Consider the following 23,798-nt stretch of genomic DNA (forward strand, 5'->3'; position numbering starts at 1 on the left):
CCTGTTGGCACACATACTGCCCATGGGAGAGTCAAAGCAGGAATTGAGTAGCTTTGCCTTTTGTTTGGTGTCTTCTCTGAGTAAGTAATATACTGATTTTTTTTATTTGTTCTTTTTTCTTCAGCAAACTTTTATGAAATCCTTGATGAAGCATCCTCCTTCGCCTCAGATAACTGAGCTTTAGCATTTCGGATGCTATTTCTATATTTTCCAATTTGTCTTTAAATATTCTATTGGGCTCCTCCTCCATCTCCTATGTGTGTTGGAGTTGTGCAAAACTTAAGATTCAAAATAGAAAAGTGCTTTGAAACATGGACAGATGTGCATTAACACTTGTCAGCAACTCCTTCAGCAAAGTGGTTTCCTCCCTGGCCTCTGCTGCAGCTGTGAAGGGCAGCTGTGCCATCTGGATAAGATCACAGCTGCCTTAAAGAATTGCACATAGGCCTCTCCAGAGCACTTGTCTGTTCAAATCCAAGACTGCCCAAGCCTAATAACTTTTTAAAATATTAAAAGTAATGGTTGTTTTTTTAAAAGGTGGTGGTGGAGGAGGAAGATAGTAATAGATGCTTTGAGTGCAGTCTTAATATATCTGGAGCAGACATGTCAAACACAAGGCCCAGGGGCCAGATCCGGCCCGCGAAGTGGTTTCATGCGGCCCACGATGCTATCCTGGAAACAGTGAGAGAATGGCCCCCTCTGCCTTGGCCCTGGCCCAGAGACCCTTCTTCTGCCAGAGACCCTCAGATCTGTCCCATTCCTGCCCAGGCCCCCATAGGCACCCTTGATGCGATGTAGAGCTGGCCACGCCCACCCAGTAGGTCATACGCACTCTAGCCATGCCCACCCAGTAGGCCACGCCCACCCTGGCCATACCCACCCGGCCCCTTGAGGGCAACCGCAGTGCTGATGCGGCCCTCAATGAAATTGAGTTTGACACCCCTGATCTGGAGTAACACTTCAACACCACCAACTTTGACAAAATCGCCATTAGTCAATTGCAAAAGGCAGCTTTACTTGGAACAATTCATATACTGTGACAATACCTCATAACACCATCAAACAACATCTGCTTATCCCAGGTCTTTGGTCGGTCTTGATAGGAAGACAAAAATGCCAAGTCCATTCTAAAAATCTGACAGTGCAAATAATAATAACAACAACAACTCTTATCTACCAAGGCAAATAGGTGGATGTGGAATGCTGCAAGTACATCAGGAGGCTGAAGAAGAAAAAATGGCTTTGGAAGAATATCTGAACGATGATGAAGATGCACTGAAATTAGTATATCAGGAAGGCTTACTGTCTACTGGAGGGACCAAACTGGCCTACAAGAAAGACCAAATGAAGAACAGAATAGAGGCATGGAAAGACAAAGCACTACATGGCCAGTACATTTAAAAAAATAGCTGGGAAAGCAGATAATAACAAGACCTGGCCATGTCTAAGAGCAGGAAACTTGAAGAAAGAGACCGAGGGACTAATTCTGGCTGCACAAGACCAAGCCTTAATGCATACAGAGTCAAAATTGAGAAGATAGCAACAGACAGTAAGTACTGCCTATGCAAAGAAGCTGAAGAAACAGTGGACCACCTGGTTAGCTGCTGCAAGAAGATCACACAGACTGACTACAAGCAGCGCATGACAGTGTATCAACAATGTTGCATTGGAAGATCTGCAAGAAATATCATTTGCCTGTAAGCAAGAACTGGTGGGATCATAAAATGGAAAAAGTCATAGAAAATGATAAAGTTAAACTGCTCTGGGACTTCAGAATTCGAGCAGACAAGCAGCTGCAACATAGCACCCCGGACTTAACAATTGTCGATAAGAAAGACAAAAAAAGTCTGGATAGTGGACATGGCAGTGCCTGGAGACAGCAGAATAGATGAGAAAGAACTGGAGAAGATAACAAAATACAAAGACCTACAAATAGAAATAGAAAGACTGTGGCAAAGGCAAGCAAGGGTAGTACCAATAGAAATAGGCGCCTTGAGTGCAATCTCAAAACAACTGGAGCACCACTTAAACACCATTGTCATTGACAAACTCGCCATTAGTCAATTGCAAAAGGCGGCCTTACTAGGAACTACTTCCATCCTGCAACTATATCTGTAATACCATCAAACATCCACATCTGCCTATCTCAGGTCCTTGGTAAGGACTCGATAGGTAGACAAAAATGCCAAATCCAGTCTGAACATCTGGCTGACTGTGCAATGATCAACAACAACAATAATATGGAGTAAGAAAGATGAAAGAGTGGGTCACCTTATCAGTGGCTGCAGCAAAATCTCACAGACTGATTATCTACAATGTCATGACTGAGTTGCCAAAATTATATACTGGAAGCTTTGTTAGAAGTTTGGGCTCAAATGCAGCAAAAATTACTGGGAACACAAGATGCCTGACCTCACTATTGAGGAAAAGAAAAAAAAACCTGGTTCATTGATACTGCAAATACCAGGGTGATGCACGAATTGAAGAGAAATGGCTAGAAAAAAATAACAAAATATTGTGATTTGCAAATAGAAGTTGAGGGACTATGGAGGAAGAAATCAATGGTTGTAGCAACGGTAATAGGAGCCCTTGGAGCAATACCCAAAGGGCTGCCTAGACACATGGAAATTTTGATTGGTTTATATTTTTATGTTGTTTTAATCCTGTTTATACATAGCAGGTTTGCAAATTGCTGAAACTTAGAAACTTCTGTACTGTACAGTGTATAAGCCTACACTCCTTGATTGCTTAAGATTACCGGTATATTAGTAGCATATCTCATATCTGTAGAAGCAGTAGATCTATTAAGATGGCCTGGTTGCAAAGACTATTGGACCGGTTAGTTTGCAAGAGATGTTGAAAAAGTTGTAGTTGAATCCACCAGTGATTTTGTGAGGGCCTTGCTGCTACCTGGAAGAGAGAATTTGTTAGTCACTGACACAATTTAAATTCATGATCCACTGCACACTGACTTTAGAGGAAGCGATGAATTCCACACTTAACTGGTCTTAACTGATGGAGATTGACCAAACTTATATCTGTTAATTCTTAAACTCTCGGTAACTTTTGATACCAGGAAATATTTCTGCAGATTTGGGAACTCTGTCCAGTCTGCAAATAAATTCCATACTGTGTTGCTTGGAATGAATTGCTGTTTGAAACAGGAGTGGAGTGTAGTGTCCCCTCACAGTTCTGTTCCATCTCTGGTGTATTTCAGAATGTATATTAAACGGGCAAGGTAAATCATCATAGAATTCAGAACTGGGCACTACTGCATGTTGCTGCTGAAATCTATTCCTCAGTAATATCTTCATGTAATATACGACTCCTGTATATGCTTGGACACTTGGAAACTTGTATGAGAGACTGGAAATCAGATATAGAAAAAGTGAAGTTGCTTATTGTAAGAGATCAGAATTCAAGGAAGGGGCTGACCTTGTTATGGTGATCTAGAAGAAACAGGTATCCAGATGTTTCTCACACTGGGAGAAACATCTCACACTGATAAGTTTGTCTTTTATCAGCCTTATCTATTATGCCTGGAAGAAAATAACCTTGAGTAGAGTACTGTCCTATAATTGGTTTAAATCTACTAAGCGTCTAGTCCATAAACCTGTACTAGAACAGAACTCTGTAATCAAACTGATCTTCCTAGAAATGTAAAGCAACCATATCACACCTGTACTGAGGGCTTGATGTTAGCTGCCAATTAATTTCTGATTAATTTATGAAATACATTTCACAAATATTCTGCTCATTTCATTTAAAGTCCTATATGATTTGATCCCATACTATGGGCAGTTCAGATGCTTTCTTCTATATAACAGCTCCTGCCTTTCATAGAGGTTATCCAAAGTAATTTGTCTAGTTAGGATTGCTAGGCATTAGGCTATCAGTACTGTATTTTGAGATATAATAGTGTACTTTGGAAGAAGTTTTTTTTTTAAATTTGTTTGTCCAAAGTCTAAAGCCAACTGAGTCAATAATGACCCTGGGTGATGTAGAATATTAAAAACAATAAAACAATAAAAACAATAAAAATCACAATAACAAAGCAGAGAAGACATCTCAGAGCAATAAATAACTCTCAGTTTGCCATGTTTCCAAAAGGGATCTATCACACTATCTGCCTGGGAGAAGATCAGTCTTCAAGGCTTGTGTGATGAGGTCAGAGTTGGAATTATTCAGATCTCTGGGCTCATGCTACTCTAGATGGCCAGTGCTGTGAGTGAGAAGGCCCACTTCCTCCTAAGTCCCATCAGGTGACACTCTTTAATTGATAGGCCTGAAGCATACCATCTCTTGTTATCAAGAGAAGGAAGTGGCTGAGTGCTATCTTTGTAAGTAAGCAAGCATAAGACTGAGCTATGCAAAGATGACTTTTTAAAATGTTTACAACCAGCATGGAATATACCTGATATTTGACAGTGCTTGAATTGCTGGTTTGGCTTTTATTTAAAGACACTTTTTAAAAAATTTAACCTTACCCATCCAGCCATTCTCCAGATGTATAGAGCCAGGAAATTCTAACATGGCCGACCACATCATCTTCAGTCTATCAACATCTGGAAGTTCATACAACATTCAACCTTGTTTTTAGTAGCAAACAATTCAGAAACAGGACTAACAACTCTACCTATACACAACATGTGGTACTGTATTAGCTCAATGGCTTTTTGGAAAACTTGACATCTGAGTTCCTGCACAAGCTTAGAATTGGTCATTTATAAATAGAATGTTATAGCTCTCAAATAAAATTTCTAGTCTACAGCTTGCCCTGGGACTTTTAATCTTGTATTTCTTTCTTAGGAAGACATGCACAGAAAGTTGAACTTTTATCATCTGCAAAGATTAATCGGCAGGTGTTTATCATTCACATGTTCCTGAATAAAGGTTATTTATCTTAACCTTTAATCTTTCATACAGTTGTCTCATTTTTCTTTTGCTAGGCTGGCACAGCCATGTTGTAGGTCAAAAAGGCAAAAATATGACCTGTTTAACTGGATTGTGATTTGCCCTTTTGTACTGAGGCTTCCTTTTTCAAAGAAACTTGGCAGACTTGCAGCACTTTTTATATATTTTTGAACAGATCATCTCTTTTCCAACGTAAGTATCAAGGAAAACAATTATTTAGAAAGTTCATGTATCACAGAAACTTTGTGCCTGGTTGTACATGTACAGCTAACTTTTAGAGATGTTAGATTAATGCAAATGTTGCTGTAGAATCCTGGCACATTTAGAAAATTTCCAAAAGTTTATTTGTCTCAAAGAAATATATTTAATTTGATTCCCCACCAAAAGCAGAGTAGATGTAAACCATGATAATAATCAAATTTTTCCTTCATGTCTTTTCAACACAAATAAAATAAATCCTAGAGTTTCCTCCTTCCCAATAAATATGACACATTTGTTCTTATGAGTGCATACATACATATACCTCTTAGAAGCCACAATCCCAAAAGAATGGGGCTAGGAAAAAAATAGCAAATTATTGTTTAATTCCCTGTGAAATAAGGTGCCTCCGTTATAAACTTAATCTTATCTCATGTATCAAATTTTCTCCCACATACCACATTCAAAGCTCTGTCCTATTTCCAATAAAAACAGACAATTAAACCCCAGATAGGGATGATTGAATGAAATGGGGAGATACACATAGAAGGGAAAAGAAAGAGAAGAATAAAACTACGAAATCAGGAAAAAAGGGGTTATAAGCAATATCAGTAATGAATTTCATAAATCTTCCAGGATATCTAGTTTGCAGTGCACAATCCCAGAGTGACAGAAAAATAAATATACAAATAAAAGCTGACCAACTTTTTTTAAAAAAAATATTTTATTGGTTTTTAACAATAACAATCTCCAGTGCCTGGTGTACCTTGTGTTGTCTTCGTTTATATATTTGAGAAAAAAGGCAATAATAATAACAGTCAAAAATGATTAAATTTGATAATTCCATGATTAGTATATTAACAATATATTTCTTTGATCTTCCCTTCTCCCATTTGTATTCTCCTTCAACCTTAAACAAATATAATTCTTAATATTTTCAATATATAAATGATTATAGACATTTTTTCATATTTATACAGATAGTGATAACCTATGTATAACATTTTTATCAGCTTATATTATTCTTATAACCACCATCTCATTAGTTCACCATGCATCCTATTTTCGTGATTTTTGTTTAAGCTTAATTTTCCCTTTTATTCAATCCATTCTTATCAGTCATGATTTTCTCAATGTTAGTCATCTAGATATCCAAATTTTTCCATTTAGGTTCACCATCCCAATATTTTCATGTTTCATGTACTATAAAAATACTGTGCTTCTTATCTGTCTTATAACATCTGGGTATAACATCCTTTCTGATATTTCACTTATATTTATAAAAGTTACATCATCCCAATATTTTTATTTTATTTTTACATTTCATATATTGTAAAACATACTATATTACTTAAGTCTCTTATCACTCATTATAGGGCCTGTTTATGTTCAAAGTTCTCTATTTTAACCATATTCAAACAAAAGTTTACTCATGTAATGCTCCATCTGGTAGGGTGACTCAAATCTCTTGAATCTGTCTCTAGCCTTCTTTTGCTGACTAGCTTTCCAAGTTAATATATTCCCCTTACCCAGCAGTTTTTGCAAGTATTTTTGGGAATACAGAAGATAGAATAGGTAGGATATATACTTTCTGCCTCCCAATGATTTTCCTGGGAATTCTATAGTCCCCTGCATTTTTATTGTTATATCAAAATCTTGTAGATTTTTTCCTGTTTGTGTTGGAATTGTGATTCTTTTCATTTGTAGCTTTGTTGATATGATCATGTTCTTCTAATCTGTGTTCTATTATCTGATTTTTCTGTTCATTCGCCATCATTTTCTGGATGTTTTTTGATTGTAGATTTAGATATGTGCTTATTTGTGTTGTCAAAGTTCTAGATTTCCTCGTGGTTTAAATCTATTGTCATTTATATCTGTTGTAACACTGTGTACATTTCCTCTTGGAAAGTATTTGTCTTACCTTGAAATATTGCTTCTGAGAGTCTTTGATGTTCCAGGTCATTTTCTGGATGTTTTTGATTGTAGATTTAGATTAGACATGTGCTTATTTGTGTTGTCAAAGTTCTAGATTTCCTTGTGGTTTAAATCTATTGTCATTTATATCTGTTGTAATACTGTGTACATTTCCTCTTGGAAAGTATTTGTCTTACCTTGAAATATTGCTTCTGAGTCTTTGATGTTCCAGGCTAAATCCTTCCAGAGTGAATATTGAGTGTGGTGTCCTGTCATTTGTTGATAAGTGTACGATATCCATGTTGTCTCCCCACTTCAAATAGTCTTTCATCAATATTTTAGTTCAGGGGTTAATTATCAATTAGTCAAAATTGCAATTCAGTATGTTAAGCCACCTTCCTGTAGATTCTCCTCTAAAAGAATAGCCAAGAGCCAAAGTTTTTCTTTTTCTCTAAACAGTCCAAGTATTTTTCTTCAGACACTTTTTAATCTTGTGGCTGGGCCAGCTTTTTCTTTGTTCCCAGCTATCTTCAAAGTTATTTAAAATTTAAGGGAACAGCTTATTCTTTGTTTCTAGGCGTCATTATTTCTGAGTCGTTATTGTTAGTGTTTTGTGCTCTGGTTCTTCATTAGGTGTCAGTAGTTGTTCATTTTCCAGTTTTTTTCAGACAAAAAATTGTTATATATTTTGTATAATTTCATTAAAACCCTTTTAGGGCTAGTCTTAGCAGTTTTTTTTAATTTCTAGATTTCTCCTGACTATAGTATTGTAAATTTTATTTCTTTCCCCCTTAGTATTAATTCACTGCTTCCATCTATGAGGGAATGGGGATAGTCTCCTCCCTTCACTTTTGGAGGTTTTCTTTCTTTGGGGTGGGGCCTTTCCCAAGTATTCAGTTAGTAGATAGAAGAGAGAAGATTGATACGCTCACAAGTTCCAAGCACACTGTTCACTATGTTCTCGTTTGTGCTCTTGGACTGTGGCTGCAGGTAGCTTGGGCTACAGGCTGATGCCACACTAGCCTTTCTCCTGTCAGGTTGGAGGGCTTCCCCCAAGATCGAACAAAATGACTGCTGTCATTTCATGATCAATGGAGTGTCCCTCCTTCATGGTCACTTCTTTGGGGCAACTTCAGACCCATTTAGGGTTCCCAATAGGACGAAACTGGCTGAGGGGAGTGGAGCTTTGCTATCCCGCGGCCGTGCACTATGGTGCAAAACCTTAAGTCCTAAAAACTGACCAACTTTTTAACCAAGTAAGGCAACCAAGTGAAAACTTCAAAAGCTGCTGAGGTGAACAAATGGCTGAAGATCTGGGACTAAAATGTCATTTCTATTGCAGACTTCATCACAAATTAGATTATGAGATTGTATTAGATCCATGACCCTCCTGGCTGGTGAAGGCCACCTGTGAGATAACACAGTTTGGCCAATATGGTAGTAGCTGCTTGAGGGAGGGGCAGTGCCTCCTACCTTTGAGGAGGGAGTAATAAGCACTCTCCTCAAAAAGCCTTTGCTGGATCCAACTTTCTGGAAATTTTCATCCAATCAGTGTAAGGGAGAAGAGTAGAAAGCAAGCTAGAGGGGGAGTACCTCAAAGCTTGATGCTTTCACATTTGAGTGAAAGAATGAGGTCATCTGTTGGTTGGTGGCCCAATATTATTAGTTGTTGACCTTATCCAGCTATACATTTTGGCCCTAGGCTAAACAGGTGACACAGCAAATTCTTATAACTATGTTTGGAAGCAGTTTGGGCAAGTATGGGCTCATAACCCTGACAAGACTGAATGACTGAGGATGTTTTGACTGTCTGAATCTGGGATAGGTCCATTTTTAGCCCTGAATAGAATTGTACTTCCCCTTTCAATGCTGGTACAGTCTGGTGAATTTTTTAGATCAAACCTCCTAGAATAGGAAGTGCAACTGTGGCCAGTAAAGCCTTTGTATAAGTTCATCTAGTGCACTGGTTATGCACCTGTACCTAGGCCAGGATACCCTTAAGACACTTAACATGCTTTTCTCATGTCATATCAGAACTATCACAGTGCTATGCTCTGATATAACTATGCCTCCTTTGTCAATGAAGCCACATTTCTATTCCCTCTTTGCCAACTGGTTCAATAACTGATCAGCTACATGGATGTTAGGTGACCTGACGAACCTAAACATTATATAACCAAAAAAGCATCTTTATAACAGCCCTATAGGCGAAGTCAATCATACTGCAGCCAAAAAAATATGGGTAAGAGAATGACATCATAGCTATGGTTGCAAACATTTTGTGATGAATTGAATAGATAAAATTTAATACACACGTTAAGATATAGAGAAGATTGCCAAAACTATTTTAAAAGTCCTTTATTAACCTGAATATATAAAAAAGAGAAGTTTTCTACCATATAGGAGCTCTTACTTCATGTGGAAACAAAACATTTTTACAAAGTGAAAAAATAAATATCTTTTTGGGAACAAGATTTATATGCTAATGTGCCATAAAAAAGTAGAGTTTGATATTTGACAAAATGTCTGTGCAAAGAAACAAATGCATACACATATTACTGCTACATTAAGGCAATATGAACAGTATATTTAGAAAGCTGCAGTAAAGTGACTTTTCTAGCTTTCATTTCAGCTAGTATTGCACATGATCATCTACCTTTCAGTATTCTGTAGCATTCACAAGTTGACCAAAATCCAAAATCCTAAGAGAAGATAGGGATTGTGGCTGATGGGTTTTAAGAAATTTTACACAACTGCATTTTAAGAAAACTCTTAAGATTATAGAATCTGAGGAACATTTCTCCAAACATAAGGCATATGAACAGAAACAATAGCTGAGTTTTCTAAGTATAAAAAATCTTTAGATAATCAAAGTTACATTTTAAGTGCTTTATCCACATTTTCTTAGGTACCCAACAGGCTGATTGACTCAAAAGTTGATAGTAAATTTTGCAAGTAATCTGACTGCAAGATCTGCTGAATAAAGCCAGCTTTTTGCTTTAAAGCTTTGCAATCTTAATCTCTTAAAGTGTACAAATTTAAAAATAAGTTTCTTACTTCAGTAAAACAAAAGCAGAAACAAAATTATACTACAATAGACGTACATATTAAAAACTAGTCTTTCTAAAAATAAATGGGAATGGTCATGCTAGATAAAGTAATTTTTAAAATGATTTTAATAAAATGCATAAAACTGAGTTACTGCTGGATACTGCAGACTAATTTTTCATTTTTCACTCTCAGAATATTGTTAATTTATTAATAATGCTGTTTCATATAACAAGTTTGTCTACAAGTCATTCACAGTATATCCTCTAAAATTTATTCTAATAAGAGCTTTTTTATATTCTTCCTTTCCAAGTTTTGTCATGGTCCTTCCAGTAATTGCTGGCAGATGCAGAAGTGATAGTTCTTTTATCAGTGGAGTCAGAACTTTTAGTGCAGTACTTTGGAAGTATGGATTAGTTAAGAAAGCAACATAGAGGTCATATTAGAGTCAAATTAAGCAAGCTGGTGTGGGCAGGCAAATATACATGCTGCACATGTTCTATTTGAGATCTGCAGACTGGACATACCTAGAAGGGAAACACAAGAGTAATGTTACCAACTGAATGTCTAGAGTTTCATTAGTTTTCATAAACAGAAAATGCTAATACACAATTTACATTATTGAAGTTTTGTTTTTATATATCAAAAGCATTAATGGCTATTATTCACACACACCCCAATTACACAGCAAATGCTTTCTTCCAATGACTCTTTTCCAAAATGTAAGGAATAGGCAACATCTATGGGACTCCAATGTATGAACTATTGTCTGGACTGCAAACATCCAGAATGCCACTAAATAGCAACATAAAATTAAAATTTTTCTGTTATCACTTCTGTCCTCTAGTGGCAGTCTGGATTTTTGCAATAAAGAAACGGTAGCCCCAATGCCACTCTCTTTCTTCTGCTACTTTTTCCAGCTTCCTCTTCCTTCTCTCCCCAAGTGGGAAAGGAATTTTTCATAGTGAATGACCAGATAAAGCCATTAGGTCAACTGCTCCAACAGTGAAGAGGCAGCGGATATCTCTCTCTTTCCTCCCTGAAGATGCTGTAGCCTTGCAGGTACCCTTTCACTACTTGGCATCTCTGAAAGATTCATTTAACTTACTGATTAGAGACCTATAATTATGTTTCTATTTGAAGGATTTACTTTGGAGGCCACAGAAAACTAGTTATGGACTGATGCAGCTCCAAAATGCTAACTTTCTGGAAAGAAATATTGTGAGTGTTCATCTAATGATTTATATATTTCCAGAAGTGGATTATCTGGAGCCCAATTAAAGATTTCTGGTTCCAGTGAATCAACTTCCAGAAACATAGACACATGGAACATTTGGATTGATCTGTTCTGGTGGAATATGAAGACAGATTCTAGAACTGGTTCACTACGCCAACTTAGAACATTTTACATATTTACCCATATTTGGGTACAGCTGTCTAGGAAACAGTAAAATCCTAAGAAAACATTTAGAAATTTCAATTAAAACTTGGTGGCTTTATTTTTTATATTTAACATACTACTTGTATGTTAATCAATGAGGCTTGTCCCTTTCTTCCTTCCATAGTGTCTTGATGCACGACTATACTTAGCCATGAACTGATTTTTAAATCCTGCATTCTAAGTTATTGTATGCTTTGAGAATTAAAACACTTTCCAGTACTTTTAGAACTGAAGTCAAAATGTAATATTTCACTGTGGCAACTGATTTTATACCTACTTGTAACTGTATGGCACATGTCTCACAGCACACAGTGTGGCCACATGGACAAAATGTTGAATTTATTTCTTCTTCACAGCATGCCATACACAGCAGAGACTCCTTAAATTTCCGTAGTTTTTCCTGAACAGCTTTCATTTGCTGACAGTTGAGACCCTCACAATTGTTGTTACAGTTCATACCGTTTTCTGATGATTTAAGAGGAGAACTGGGGGGGCTTTGGTCATTTCTTGAAACTAGATCCACAATGCCAGCATTGTAAAGAGCTCGTCTTGCATGATCATAAGCTTCCTTAGATGTCCGCTTAATGTCAAATACATACTTTTTCCCAAGATTAATATTTTCTGTCAGGAATAAGGATGCCAAGTGACCCTTTAGGTCTCGGCTATATTGCATCATGACAGCGCTAGTAACAGTATCACACCTAGCAGGAAAGGAAGATATAAAAGAAACATGAATCAATCTTTTTTCCCTTTATATCTCAATACTACTGAAATAAGAATGTGGCGAGGGAAAAAGCCATGTGTAATATAAACACAGATTCCAATGTTAGTTATATAAAATGGATTTATTATGTTCTTGTTTACAACATACTAGAACAGTGGTATGACAAACTACTTACATATTAATGTCAAGAACACTGTAGTTGAACTTGACCTAAAACTTTTACATGTGTGTCTCTCCCCAGAAATACAAACCTGTAAAATGCATGTGTTTCTGTTATTGCTCTGTACAATCCACTAGCAGCTCTGGTGCTGATCATCTTGAAAAGATGAACTATGCTGTTTCCTGATTCTTTAGTGACAGTTAAGTATACATTCTTCCCAGACTGTGTAGCCATCTGAACAACTGAATACGCAATCCTAAAGCAATGGGGAAAATACAAAGAATGAAACCAAAATACATCTGAATGAAACAATCCTTTTCAACAATACACAGTAAGAAATGTTCAATACCGTTAAGCTAGAGACTCAGATAAAACAGCTGCATGCTTCAGAATCCTTTGGCTATTTTACAAGCTTTTGATAAAGTTTTTCAGGCAGGACTTTCTGGTAATCACCTGTTGATGGGAACAAAGTCATCTGTACATCTGGAAATGCCTTCAGGGCCAATTCCAATAAAAAGTTTTTGCCCCTCACTGTCTCTGACCGAATGCCATTCTACTCCATAGTTTTCTAGTGTTGACACAATCTGTAAAACTTGATATTCAGCTGAAACTTGGCTAAGGCCTTCAAGATCCTTATGTTTTGCAATAATACTGTGGATAAAAATATGAAAGAAGATTAATCACAATTTTGATTTTATTTTATAACTTAAATATATTGATTTGCCACTATAAGTTCTTAAGATTGTATTAGGAACTCTTAAAACAGATTTTACACAATCCATAACTCTTAATTTAAATACAATTAATTTAAAGGTATAAATAATATTGAGGATCAAAAAGTTATAATTTTACTGAATTATTATCAGTTATATTGAGAAAAGTCATTTGATGAATCAAAAGCATAATTTTTTATTTAAACCTGTATCAGGTCAAGACAAAAGTTAATCACTTTAATATCCTAATCAGTTCAAGGGACAAGCAAAAAAAAGTAAATTCTCTCACAGAAAGCAGCCCATTTTTAATATATTAACTTTCCCACAGATGCTTTCAAAAATTAAAACCCTTGCATCAGATGCACATTTAAGACAATCTCCCCAAATTGCGAAACTTACAAATAATTATTCTTATATGCTTCTGTGTTAAAAGTTTAACCACAAAAGTTACCTGTCCAAAGTAGAAGAGGTAAGTTCTTTCATACAGAACTCTTCATAGTGGTATTGGGCAGTATTTTGATTATAATCACCAAACTTCAACTGGGCAAGCAATGCACTTAGCTCAACAGCACGTTCAGAAGAACACTGTAGATTACCAGCCAGAAGGTCCTCCTCTATGTGCAGGAAAAACATATGCCTAAAACAGGAAATGTATTTTTGTAATGCAGAAATGAAACTGAGCAACTTTTAAGACCTGCTCAAATATTACAAGAAATACAGTATTTCTGCTAATAACTGAAAGACAGAACTACTGTCTTTATAAATGGAACTTCAAGAAACCCCAGAGTAAATTGATGGGAAACATTCTTTTTAAAAGTGTGAGTAATATAACTGCATTTAGGACTTCCGGTCCTGCGCAGCAGTCGAGGGGTTTGGGACTCTGTAGCCTTCTGCTGAGTTTCTTCCTAGGGGACCCTAAATGGGCCAGAAGCTGCCCCAAAGAGGCGGCAAAGAAGTAAGTCCTGGGGACCTCGGAGACATGGCAGTTGACCCAATCAATCCAGGAGAAGCCTTCCAGAAACCAAGAGCAGAAAGGCTAGCCTAACTTCAAAGTCTAGCCCAAGCTGCAAGCAACTGAAGTCAAAAGCACTATTTTAAGCTGATTGTAAACAGTGTGTTTGAATCTGGGTAATAACATTGATTTTCTCTATCCTTATCAACTTTGAAAAATAAACCAGTGCTGACATCTAGTACTGTGTGAAGACTACGACAGCTATGGCTTTCATGTAGGACTTGGCAAAATCTGGAAAAAAACTAATCTCTACTTATGACCTTCAAAGCTCTAACAATAGAGAACAGCTGTGACAAAAAAGAAAACAATCTGGGCTGCAGACAAAGTAAGACGAACAAACTTCAGGGAACAAAAAAAACCCCCTCTTTTTTGAACTTTCTGCATTACAGGTATGTATTTAACTCTGACCCCAAAGCTATTTGCTGAGAAAAAAAAAGGATTCTTGGTCATCATGGAAAACCAGTGATTTATAGAAAGAACCTAAATACTTTTCAAGAGGAGACATATATATGTTGCAACTAATTCAAATAACAATGATTTCAAACCACAAAGAAATCCAAAATAACGTTGAAAATATAAACTTGTCTAAAAAACAACAACATATAAACCCTAACTCAATTCACCTCCAATTTAACTTTACAACAAAAACAAAAAAAATCCCAGGAAACAACAACATAGAAAGAACGGATAAAACAGACAACTGAACACAAATTTGAGGATAGAAGATGGAACCTAAACCAAACAAAGAAGTATGATTTACCCCAAGTGGAATAAAAATTACAAGAAATACTGGATTTGGAAAAGACAACTTATACTTTATACTTATACTTTAACACCACAAAACAAATTTGAGGATAAGAAAAAAGATTGGACAAAATGGACTGCAGAGATGCCAGGAAAAACACTAGAACTAGAGAGACAAAAAATGGTAAGAAAAGCAGAGAAAAAGAAATAAAAAGATTTTCAACAAAAATGAATGGGCAAATGCCTCTCACAAAGATACTGTACTTGACTTACTTTTTATATCTACAGTAACAGAAGACTATGGAAAGATTCTGACTCAGCAGAACATACTAAGAAAGATACTGGGCAAAAGAAAAAGGCTAAAGTGAAAATTAAGAAAATAGACGATGGGGCCTATCTGAATGTTTAACAGAGAAACACCTGTTCGAATATGTTAGAGAAATAGAAAAAAATTTGGATGTGATTTTGACTTTTAAGAGGGAAGAGCCCCTCAAGTAACATAGTACTTTCTTTTTCTTCTTTTTTATTTCTTGATATGAGTAATATAAAAGAGTTGGAATGGCTTATATAAAGGAAATTTTTTAGATATCTAAAGGTGATTGACTAAGAAAATTACAATGGATTAAAAATGTTTTGAATAAGAGTTAAAAGAATAGAGGACTAGATTTATTAAATGGAATATTTAAAGATTAAATATATTTTTAATGATGGTAAAAGAACGAAAAAAATTGGAAATAAATATGTAATAGCTTATAGGAAATAGAGATGTTAAGTAGCATACTAACTTTTTATTTTTTTATTCTTTTTTTAGTCTTATTTATTCAAAAAAGGTAAAAGTATTGGGTAGGCTTACATGAGAAAAAAATAGACTTAAATATTTAAATGTAATTAACTTTGAGAAAATCTTAAGCAGTAAGAATGTTTTGAACATTGTGGGAAAAACAAATGTAAACAAGAACTGTATGATGAGACAACCAGAATGACTAGATAGAAAAGGAATATTATATTGATGTGATTATTATCTGTAGAAGTATTAGAAAACTTTTATACTCAATCATCATTCATTTAAACAACAAGAATTGTATTAATGTAAGGTTGGTAAAAGAGAACATTATGGGGAAAAGAGGAAATCAAGTAAAGTTATTATGCGGATTATAGATTATAGAAATCGAACAGTTAGTGAATGTTTCTTAAATGTAAACCCAGACAACACACTGTTTACTGAATATTAAGTTGACTGTTAAAAAATTAATAAAACAATATTTTTAAAAAAAATGCATTTAGAATAAAACTGGAAGATTAAAACCTAGTAATACCATGTCTAAATTTAGCTCCAGCCCAATACGATTAGGAAAACATGAAATAAAAGAATGTAAAGCAATTAGTAAAAAAAATCAGAGCTACAAAAAATGTAGCCTATTAGAAATCTGTCATTTTAATCTCTTAAAATATATTTGGTAAAACACCAGATCAAACACACCCTCCCTAAAATTATTAGCCAAGAAACTGATATATGCAGTGCTTTTTTTGTAAAAGAAAAAGGTGCCAGAACTCACACGTCATACAACCCGCCTTGCCTACCCTACAAAGTTCCATCCAAAAAAGGTGCCAGAACTCCGTTCTGGGCGCTCTATGACAAAAAAGCCCTGTATATATGATATATCCCATATTCTATACAAAAGCTCAAGGAATATCTTAGAAAAAATGTGATATTCAACAAAATACAGAAAAATTTCAATAGCCCATAATATGAACATCCTAGGCCACAGGTCGGCAACCTGCGGCTCCGGAGCCGCATGCGGCTCTTTGAGCCGTCTCTTGCGGCTCCCAGCCGCCCGGTGCGCGCGCACCTCTTCCAACGGGCAGTGGTGCGCGCGCACCTCTCCAAATGGAGAGTGGCACCGCCCGTTTGGAGAGGTGCACGCGCACCTCCCCGAATGGGCGGAGGTGCGCGCGCACCTCCCCAAACCTTTGGAGAGGTGCGCGCGTACCTCCGCGCGAATGGGCAGCGGTGCCGCTCTTTCAGGAAGCCCGCCTCGGCCCGTCTGTGAAGCTGCCGAAAGCGGCAGCTTAGCAGACGGGCCGCGGCAGCTTCCGCAAAGAGCGGCGCCCCTGCCCATTCCGAGAGGTGCGCGCGCACCTCTCCGAACGACCGGAGGTGCGCGCGCACCTCCCCAAACCTTTGGGGAGGTGCGCGCGTACCTCCGCGCGAACGGGCAGCGGTGCCGCTCTTTCAGGAAGCTGCCGCTTTCGGCAGCTTCCTGAAAGAGCGGCGCCGCTGCCCCTTCGCTTTCGGCAGCTTCCTGAAAGAGCGGCGCTGCTGCCCCTTCGCACGGAGGTACGCGCGCACCTCCCCAAAGGTTTGGGGAGGTGCGTGCGCAACTCCGGTCGTTCGGAGAACGGGCAGCGGTGCCGCTCTTTCAGGAAGCTGCCGCTTTCGGCAGCTTCCTGAAAGAGCGGCGCCGCTGCCCCTTCGCTTTCGGCAGCTTCCTGAAAGAGCGGCGCTGCTGCCCCTTCGCACGGAGGTACGCGCGCACCTCCCCAAAGGTTTGGGGAGGTGCGTGCGCAACTCCGGTCGTTCGGAGAACGGGCAGCGGTGCCGCTCTTTCAGGAAGCTGCCGCTTTCGGCAGCTTCCTGAAAGAGCGGCGCCGCTGCCCCTTCGCTTTCGGCAGCTTCCTGAAAGAGCGGCGCCGCTGCCCCTTCGCTTTCGGCAGCTTCCTGAAAGAGCGGCGCCGCTGCCCCTTCGCTTTCGGCAGCTTCCTGAAAGAGCGGCGCCGCTGCCCCTTCGCTTTCGGCAGCTTCCTGAAAGAGCGGCGCTGCTGCCCCTTCGCACGGAGGTACGCGCGCACCTCCCCAAAGGTTTGGGGAGGTGCGCGCGCAACTCCGGTCGTTCGGAGAGGTGCGCGCGCACCTCTCGGAATGGGCAGGGGCGCCGCTCTTTGCGGAAGCTGCCGCGGCCCGTTTGCTAAGCTGCCGCTTTCGGCAGCTTCACAGACGGGCCGCGGCGGGCTTCCTGAAAGAGCGGCACCGCTGCCCCTTCGCACGGAGGTACGCGCGCACCTCCCCAAAGGTTTGGGGAGGTGCGCGCGCACCTCCGGTCGTTCGGAGAGGTGCGCGCGCACCTCTCGGAATGGGCAGGGGCGCCGCTCTTTGCGGAAGCTGCCACGGCCCGTCTGCAAAGCTGCCGAAAGCGGCAGCTTTGCAGACGGGCCGTCGCCATCGGGCAACCGGGAACCGGTTCCATCTCATTTTTTTAAAAATGGCAGCCGCGTGCGTCCGCGCATGCGCAAAAAAACTTTTTGCGCATGCGCGTGCATGGACACACGCACGCGGCTCCCTCTTTTTTTAATTTGTGATGGAACCGGTTCCCAGTGGCTCTTTTTCTTTTTTAGGTTGCCGACCCCTGTCCTAGGCTGAGAATATATTTTAGGAATATAACTCCACATATACAGCTAGCGACATCTCAGAACTATTTGCTCCTATTAAAATTGAGGGGTTTTGATACCTTATCACTTGTACCTTTTTCGAATATGCCCAGCATTTAGTGTGAAACTTCTGCTGAGTGCCCGCTGTTGATTGCCAATACAACCCTACATTTGTTCTTTACATTCCTTAGAGTAACATCTTTTTAGAATAAACATTTAATTTGCTTCCGCTTTGAATATCTGGGAGTAGCTTCATTTTATCTCAGACCAAATAAATAATTGAATCAGATAAGACTGGTTTATAGTTCAGTGCCAACAGCATACCAAACTTCAAGCAAAAGCAAAGGTTTTACAAGCTCCAGTCTTCACTGCTGATTAATCAGGGGAAAGGTTAACTCTGGATGTTCAACTCTGCTGCATGCAGTTAAGGGTATTCAGCACTTATCTCAGAAAAAAAAGCAATAGATCCTACACCACTCAGATAAACATTTTACCTAGTGCAGTAGTTTGATGTTTGGACTACAAATTACAAATATTTCACAAGTGCAAATGTCTAATGAAACTATCATTTTTAACTGCAAACATCCATTTGAACAAAGTAGCACATCTAATATAGCTCAAGTCAGAGAAATTAAGTTCTTCACTAAATGGGAAATCAGTTCGAGGAGACTTTTCTCAAAAATTTTACCCGCTCTTTAATTTTTTAGAAATTAAAGCACCCCAAAAAAGTTATAGCAGACTGCTGTAAGTTCTTCAAGAAAGTTCAGCTACAAAAGCAAAACTTTGTCCCGGAGGCATCTGTGACAGACCAATCAGGAAGTGAATTTCTTAAGCATCTCCTCTTTCTTCCTGGACAGCAGCCACTGATTTGACGAAACAGCCTAGCAGCTATTAACAAGGGTTACTTTCAGTGAATGACCTATAGTTACCTTGTTGTTGCTTTTCTGAGTATCAGACTTTCTTCCTTCAAGCCAGAGACATTTACAATTGCAAAATGAGTCACACCCAGAAGTGTTTGAGAGTCAGCTACAATTCTTTTCTGAACCTGTACTTTTTAAAAACCTAACTTGCTTTTACCAAAGATGGATAAATGGCATAAGAGAGGGGGCAGAAATAGCATATTTATATTTAGCATATTTTCTGTATCAATAAATAGTCTATTCCATTTGGTACTGCCTCAAACTATTTTCTTTAATCATTAAATAGGCTAAGGAAAAAATGCTGACAATTGGGGGGAAATATACAAATAATAAACGTCTTTACTTGGAATCTGTTTCTTTAGAAATATTCTAGCATTCGTAACATGTTGAAGTAGGCCAAAAAACCTAGCTGATTTATTGACGTGACATAAATTTTGATCATCATAGTGCAGATCACAGCATGGAAATCAGTAGATTTTAATTCCAACAAAATCTCAGGTTAGTATAAATCATGCTCTGCACTTCTCCACAAAAATGTATAGTACTGTTCAAGTCTTAGGCCACTATTAGATTTGTTGCTGTAGCAATGGTATAATGACTGTATATAATTATGTCTCAGTCTTATCAGAATACAACCAGAAAATACAGGAAATTTGTATGCACTAGTCAAAAACAGGAAAAGGCAGAAAAAAACAGCTTTCATAGGCTAAAGTGGAAATTGTATAGTATGATCTCCCCTTACACTTGAGCAACAGCACACACATGGCTCCTGTAAACCCAAATGGAATGAAACACTAGGTACTGTGTTTACTACCACCTCCATGCCAAAAGGACTGCTGTGCAAAATTATAACAGGTTTGTGCAAGACATGCTTGAGCATCACATGCAGTACAGACACATGTATGTGTGTAATTCACTGAAAGCTTGTTAAGACCAATTTTCAATCACATCATTCCAGTCAAAATGCAAAAGATAACAGAATTTGACAAACATAAAATCATACTTTTGCATCAGGAAAGCCACTCTTAAGGGAAAACAACAAACCAACTGGATATTCAAGATGTGGTATTCAAGACCAAAAAATAATTATAGATGGTTATTAAACCTTTGCTAAAACAAAGTGGGTGGTTTTTGCACAGTACTGTAATTATATTTTAAACAATAATTTGGATTGCATTGTACAGTGATGCACTGTTACAAGGTTATAAGCAAAATATTCAGCAATTATTCTACCACATAAGGGTAGAACAACAGAAGGTCTGGGCTCTTCAGGGATGTGATAATGTAGCCAATCTGTCAGCAAAGTTATAATTTTGATTCTCCATAGAGAAGATGACTGATAGCTTCAATGAACACTCAAACTGTAATTAAAGAATATTCTTCCATCATACATGCAGAAAACTTTTCAAACATTTTTGTAATTTTTTTTACAAAAACTACTGGGAAAATGAACATGCACTCTGGACGTGTTACAGACTTGTTACAGTTCACAAACCACAAATAAAACAGTAGTCTTCCAAATAATTGTTAAAAGTCAATGACAATGTTTTTGATTACTTTTAAATCCAGTTTAGAATTATATATTTTTAAGGAAAAACATCTGTTTTCTCTTTGTAGTTTGAAACAGTCATTTGAGTATTACTGTAATATGACACAGATTAAAGGAGGAGTCCTGTAAACTAAAATATGGAGGAAGTTTCCAGTCATGAACATTTTAAAATGACCTGTAATAACACTGCTAAGAGGTTACTGTCGGGCACTGGAGCCTATACTTTGCTTTTTTTTACTTCTATAACTCCATAACTAGATAAACTATTGCCAAGTCCGTATAGGAACACTAATAATTGCAAAGCACCAATATTTTCAGTACAGAGACTAGAGCATTACCTTTAATGGTGGCTTCTTCCTAATATACTGTACACAATAAAAAGCAAACCATAAAGCTAAGATCAAATGAAAAAACTGACCACTTTAAGTATGCTGAAAATCCAAAGTTACTCTATGGAGCCACAGAGTGCAAAATAATAAACAGAAACCATTTCCAGTGAAGGTTTATTTCTTTTTACCTTGTCTGCTCCTGCAAGATCAGATGTGGTTCCACAAAGAACTTGACCCGTAGTTTCAATCTGTAAGGAGGCAAGCCATCCATCTGTTGGGATATTCTATTTCTCAAATTCAGCCATAAGTTCTCTCCCTTGCTTCCTGTAAACTGGAGTCCGAAGTAATCAACTTCTATAATTCCCAGTCGCCTGCAAACCTATAATTACAAGTTAAACATCATAAACACTACTGTAATGAGTACTAGAGAAAGATGCTATAAGGTACCCATTTACTTAACAAGGTTACACAAATAGTTTCTCACTTATTACTACCATTATACCAGCTGAGACAATATGTTTGGAATACGCATTCAATAAGAAGTCAGCTCAGAGGGCTCTTATGGAAGCTAGTGACCTTTCTAAAGCTTTCAAGTGTTCAACAAAAGTGTTCAACACTCTGCTCTAGAGATTGAGATATGAACCTTTAACCTCGTGTATAGCAAAAGCAGCAATTGCGGCTGGACTTTCAAATCTTCACGGAAACAAAGGGGTCGAAATGAGGAGGCACCGTTTTCCCCAAAAGGTGCTTTTTTTCCCAAAAGGCAACTGGACTTTCTCGGTTTTTGTTTTGTTGTTTTAAACTTGGAAAACGTTTCACTTCTCCTCTAGGAAGCTTCTTCGGTTCTAACTTTCCTTTGCAAAGGAAAAGAACCAAGCAAGCCCAGTTGCCTTTTGGAAAAAGGCACTATGACCTGGATGATTGAGGAACTAACTCCACAGACATCTATCTCTAATGCAGGGGGTCTTCAAACTTGGCCCTTTTATGACTTGTGGACTTCAACTCCCAGAATTCCTCAGCCAGCAAAGCTGGCTGAGGAATTCTGGGAGTTGAAGTCCACAAGTCATAAAAGGGCCAAGTTTGAAGACCCCTGGCTCTAATGTCTGCTTAGCAGGCACTCCTGCTCCCTCCCTCCGCATCCCCAACAGGTCCACGAAGCCCGGCGAGATGTCCAGGTCCGGCAGCGCCCGGTTCAGGGGGAACCACCGCCTTTGCAAACGCCACGTGGCTAGTGCGGTTAAAACGGGGCTAGCAGGGGAGTGGGTGGGTGGGATTTCCCCGGTGAGGGGGGGGGGGAAACTCAGGAAGAAGCCGGCCGACCAAATAATAAACGGAGCTGCTCCCAAGCAACACGCGCGGGAGATGAGAAGAACCGCCGTCCGGCGTCACCCCTTTTTTTCCTTCTGGCTTCACCCGCGGCGGCGGCTGCGTCGAGCTGCGAGGCGGCGGTAAGGCGAGGGTCCCACCTCGCGCCGTGTCTGCGCCTCAGCCACACGGCGCGCGGGCGGGAGCGCGCGCGCGCGCGCGGCAACCAGACGGAGCCGGAGGGGGGGGGGCGAGGAGGAGGAGGAGGAAGGGACGGCCACGCGCCAGAGGAGCCCCCTCCGCGAGCCCCGAAGGGCTGCTCAGGTGTAAAGGGATGAGGGTGGTGAAGGAAAGCGAGGCTTTTCACCTGGTTCAGGCAGTCTTCGCCATTGGCTTTGGCCTCCACCTCTACTTCCATCACCACCGCATCCGGCCTGGTCACATAGCACAGCATGGCCGCCTCTCGTCGCCAAGACGCCACTCCAAAGCGTCCCCGTCTGCCACCTTCGGTCCCCGCTAACGCGTTCCCCACAACCCTTGAAGTCTATTCGGTGCTCTGAGGTTCGCCGGTGATAGCGCTCCTTTTATCTTCTCGGTTTCCCCCCCCTCCCTCCTCAGTCCCCGCCCCCAAGCGAAGCCCAGCCAATGAATGCGCTGGAAAGCGGCGCTGCCGCGAGAGACCCCGAGCTCAGAAGGCCTGTTTGTTTTCGCTAAAGAGAGACAGACTCGGCTATTGCTGCGGAGACTTCTGATTCCCGATGGCGCTCTATGTGCGAGGGGAGACTAGTGGGGAAAAGTAGGGGGGAAAATGTCAAATGGAAATATCTAAAGCAGGGGAAAAAAATTTTCAAGCAGTGAGGGAAAATTGAGCGGTGGTCACATAATGATGATAACTTTATTGTCACTTTGAATGTACACCAATTGGCATACATCAAAATGAAATTTCGTTGCATACAGCTCTCAAAGGGTCACCACCTCCGATATATACTCCTTGTTCGGGGCCCGCTCAAGTTTCACATTGTCCATTTTAGTCTCTAGGGAGTGAACGATGGCAAACAGGACAGATGGAAATGGGGCTCCATGTGGATTAGCCCTCAAATTCGCTTGTATTCTGACAACCTCCAATGCACAGAAATCTCAAATGCACATTCACCATAAAATAAAGAGAGAAAAGACTGGCACGCAAATGGATTAAAAGCAGATAGCATATGTTGAAAGCACCCATAACGCATGAGGCTCAAATTTCACTCTGACAAAAAGATCTGCAATCTTTCTGCATGCTGAAAGCTTTAAAAAAAATTTCATCTTAAAATTCTGATCACGATTACTAACAAGCAATTGTTTTCATGGTGGTTTTGGTTAGACTGAACTAACTTTCCATTTATAAAGTTTTCTTGCTTA

The 23,798-nt window shown here is 39.2% G+C and overlaps 1 protein-coding gene and 1 long non-coding RNA gene across 2 annotated transcripts; one reads left to right on the forward strand and one right to left on the reverse strand.

Annotated features, from left to right (window-relative positions):
* On the forward strand, window positions 1-19,459 carry LOC310639197. Its single transcript, XR_014492259.1, has 2 exons — window positions 1-80; window positions 19,002-19,459. It is a non-coding gene; the product is annotated as an uncharacterized lncRNA (long non-coding RNA).
* MYLIP (myosin regulatory light chain interacting protein) lies at window positions 9,370-22,956 on the reverse strand. Its single transcript, XM_083360670.1, has 7 exons — window positions 22,765-22,956; window positions 21,281-21,471; window positions 13,564-13,749; window positions 12,853-13,050; window positions 12,491-12,655; window positions 11,793-12,216; window positions 9,370-10,601 (listed from the first exon to the last, which is right to left on the reverse strand). The coding sequence occupies exons 1-7, from the start codon at window positions 22,849-22,851 to the stop codon at window positions 10,512-10,514; spliced, it is 1,341 nt and encodes a 446-aa protein (XP_083216796.1). The 5' UTR covers window positions 22,852-22,956; the 3' UTR covers window positions 9,370-10,511.
* Window positions 22,957-23,798: the final 842 nt, after the last annotated feature.

The sequence above is a fragment of the Vipera ursinii genome, assembly GCF_947247035.1.
Source record: "Vipera ursinii genome assembly, chromosome: 3".
In the NCBI taxonomy this organism is placed as follows: Eukaryota; Metazoa; Chordata; class Lepidosauria; order Squamata; family Viperidae; genus Vipera; species Vipera ursinii.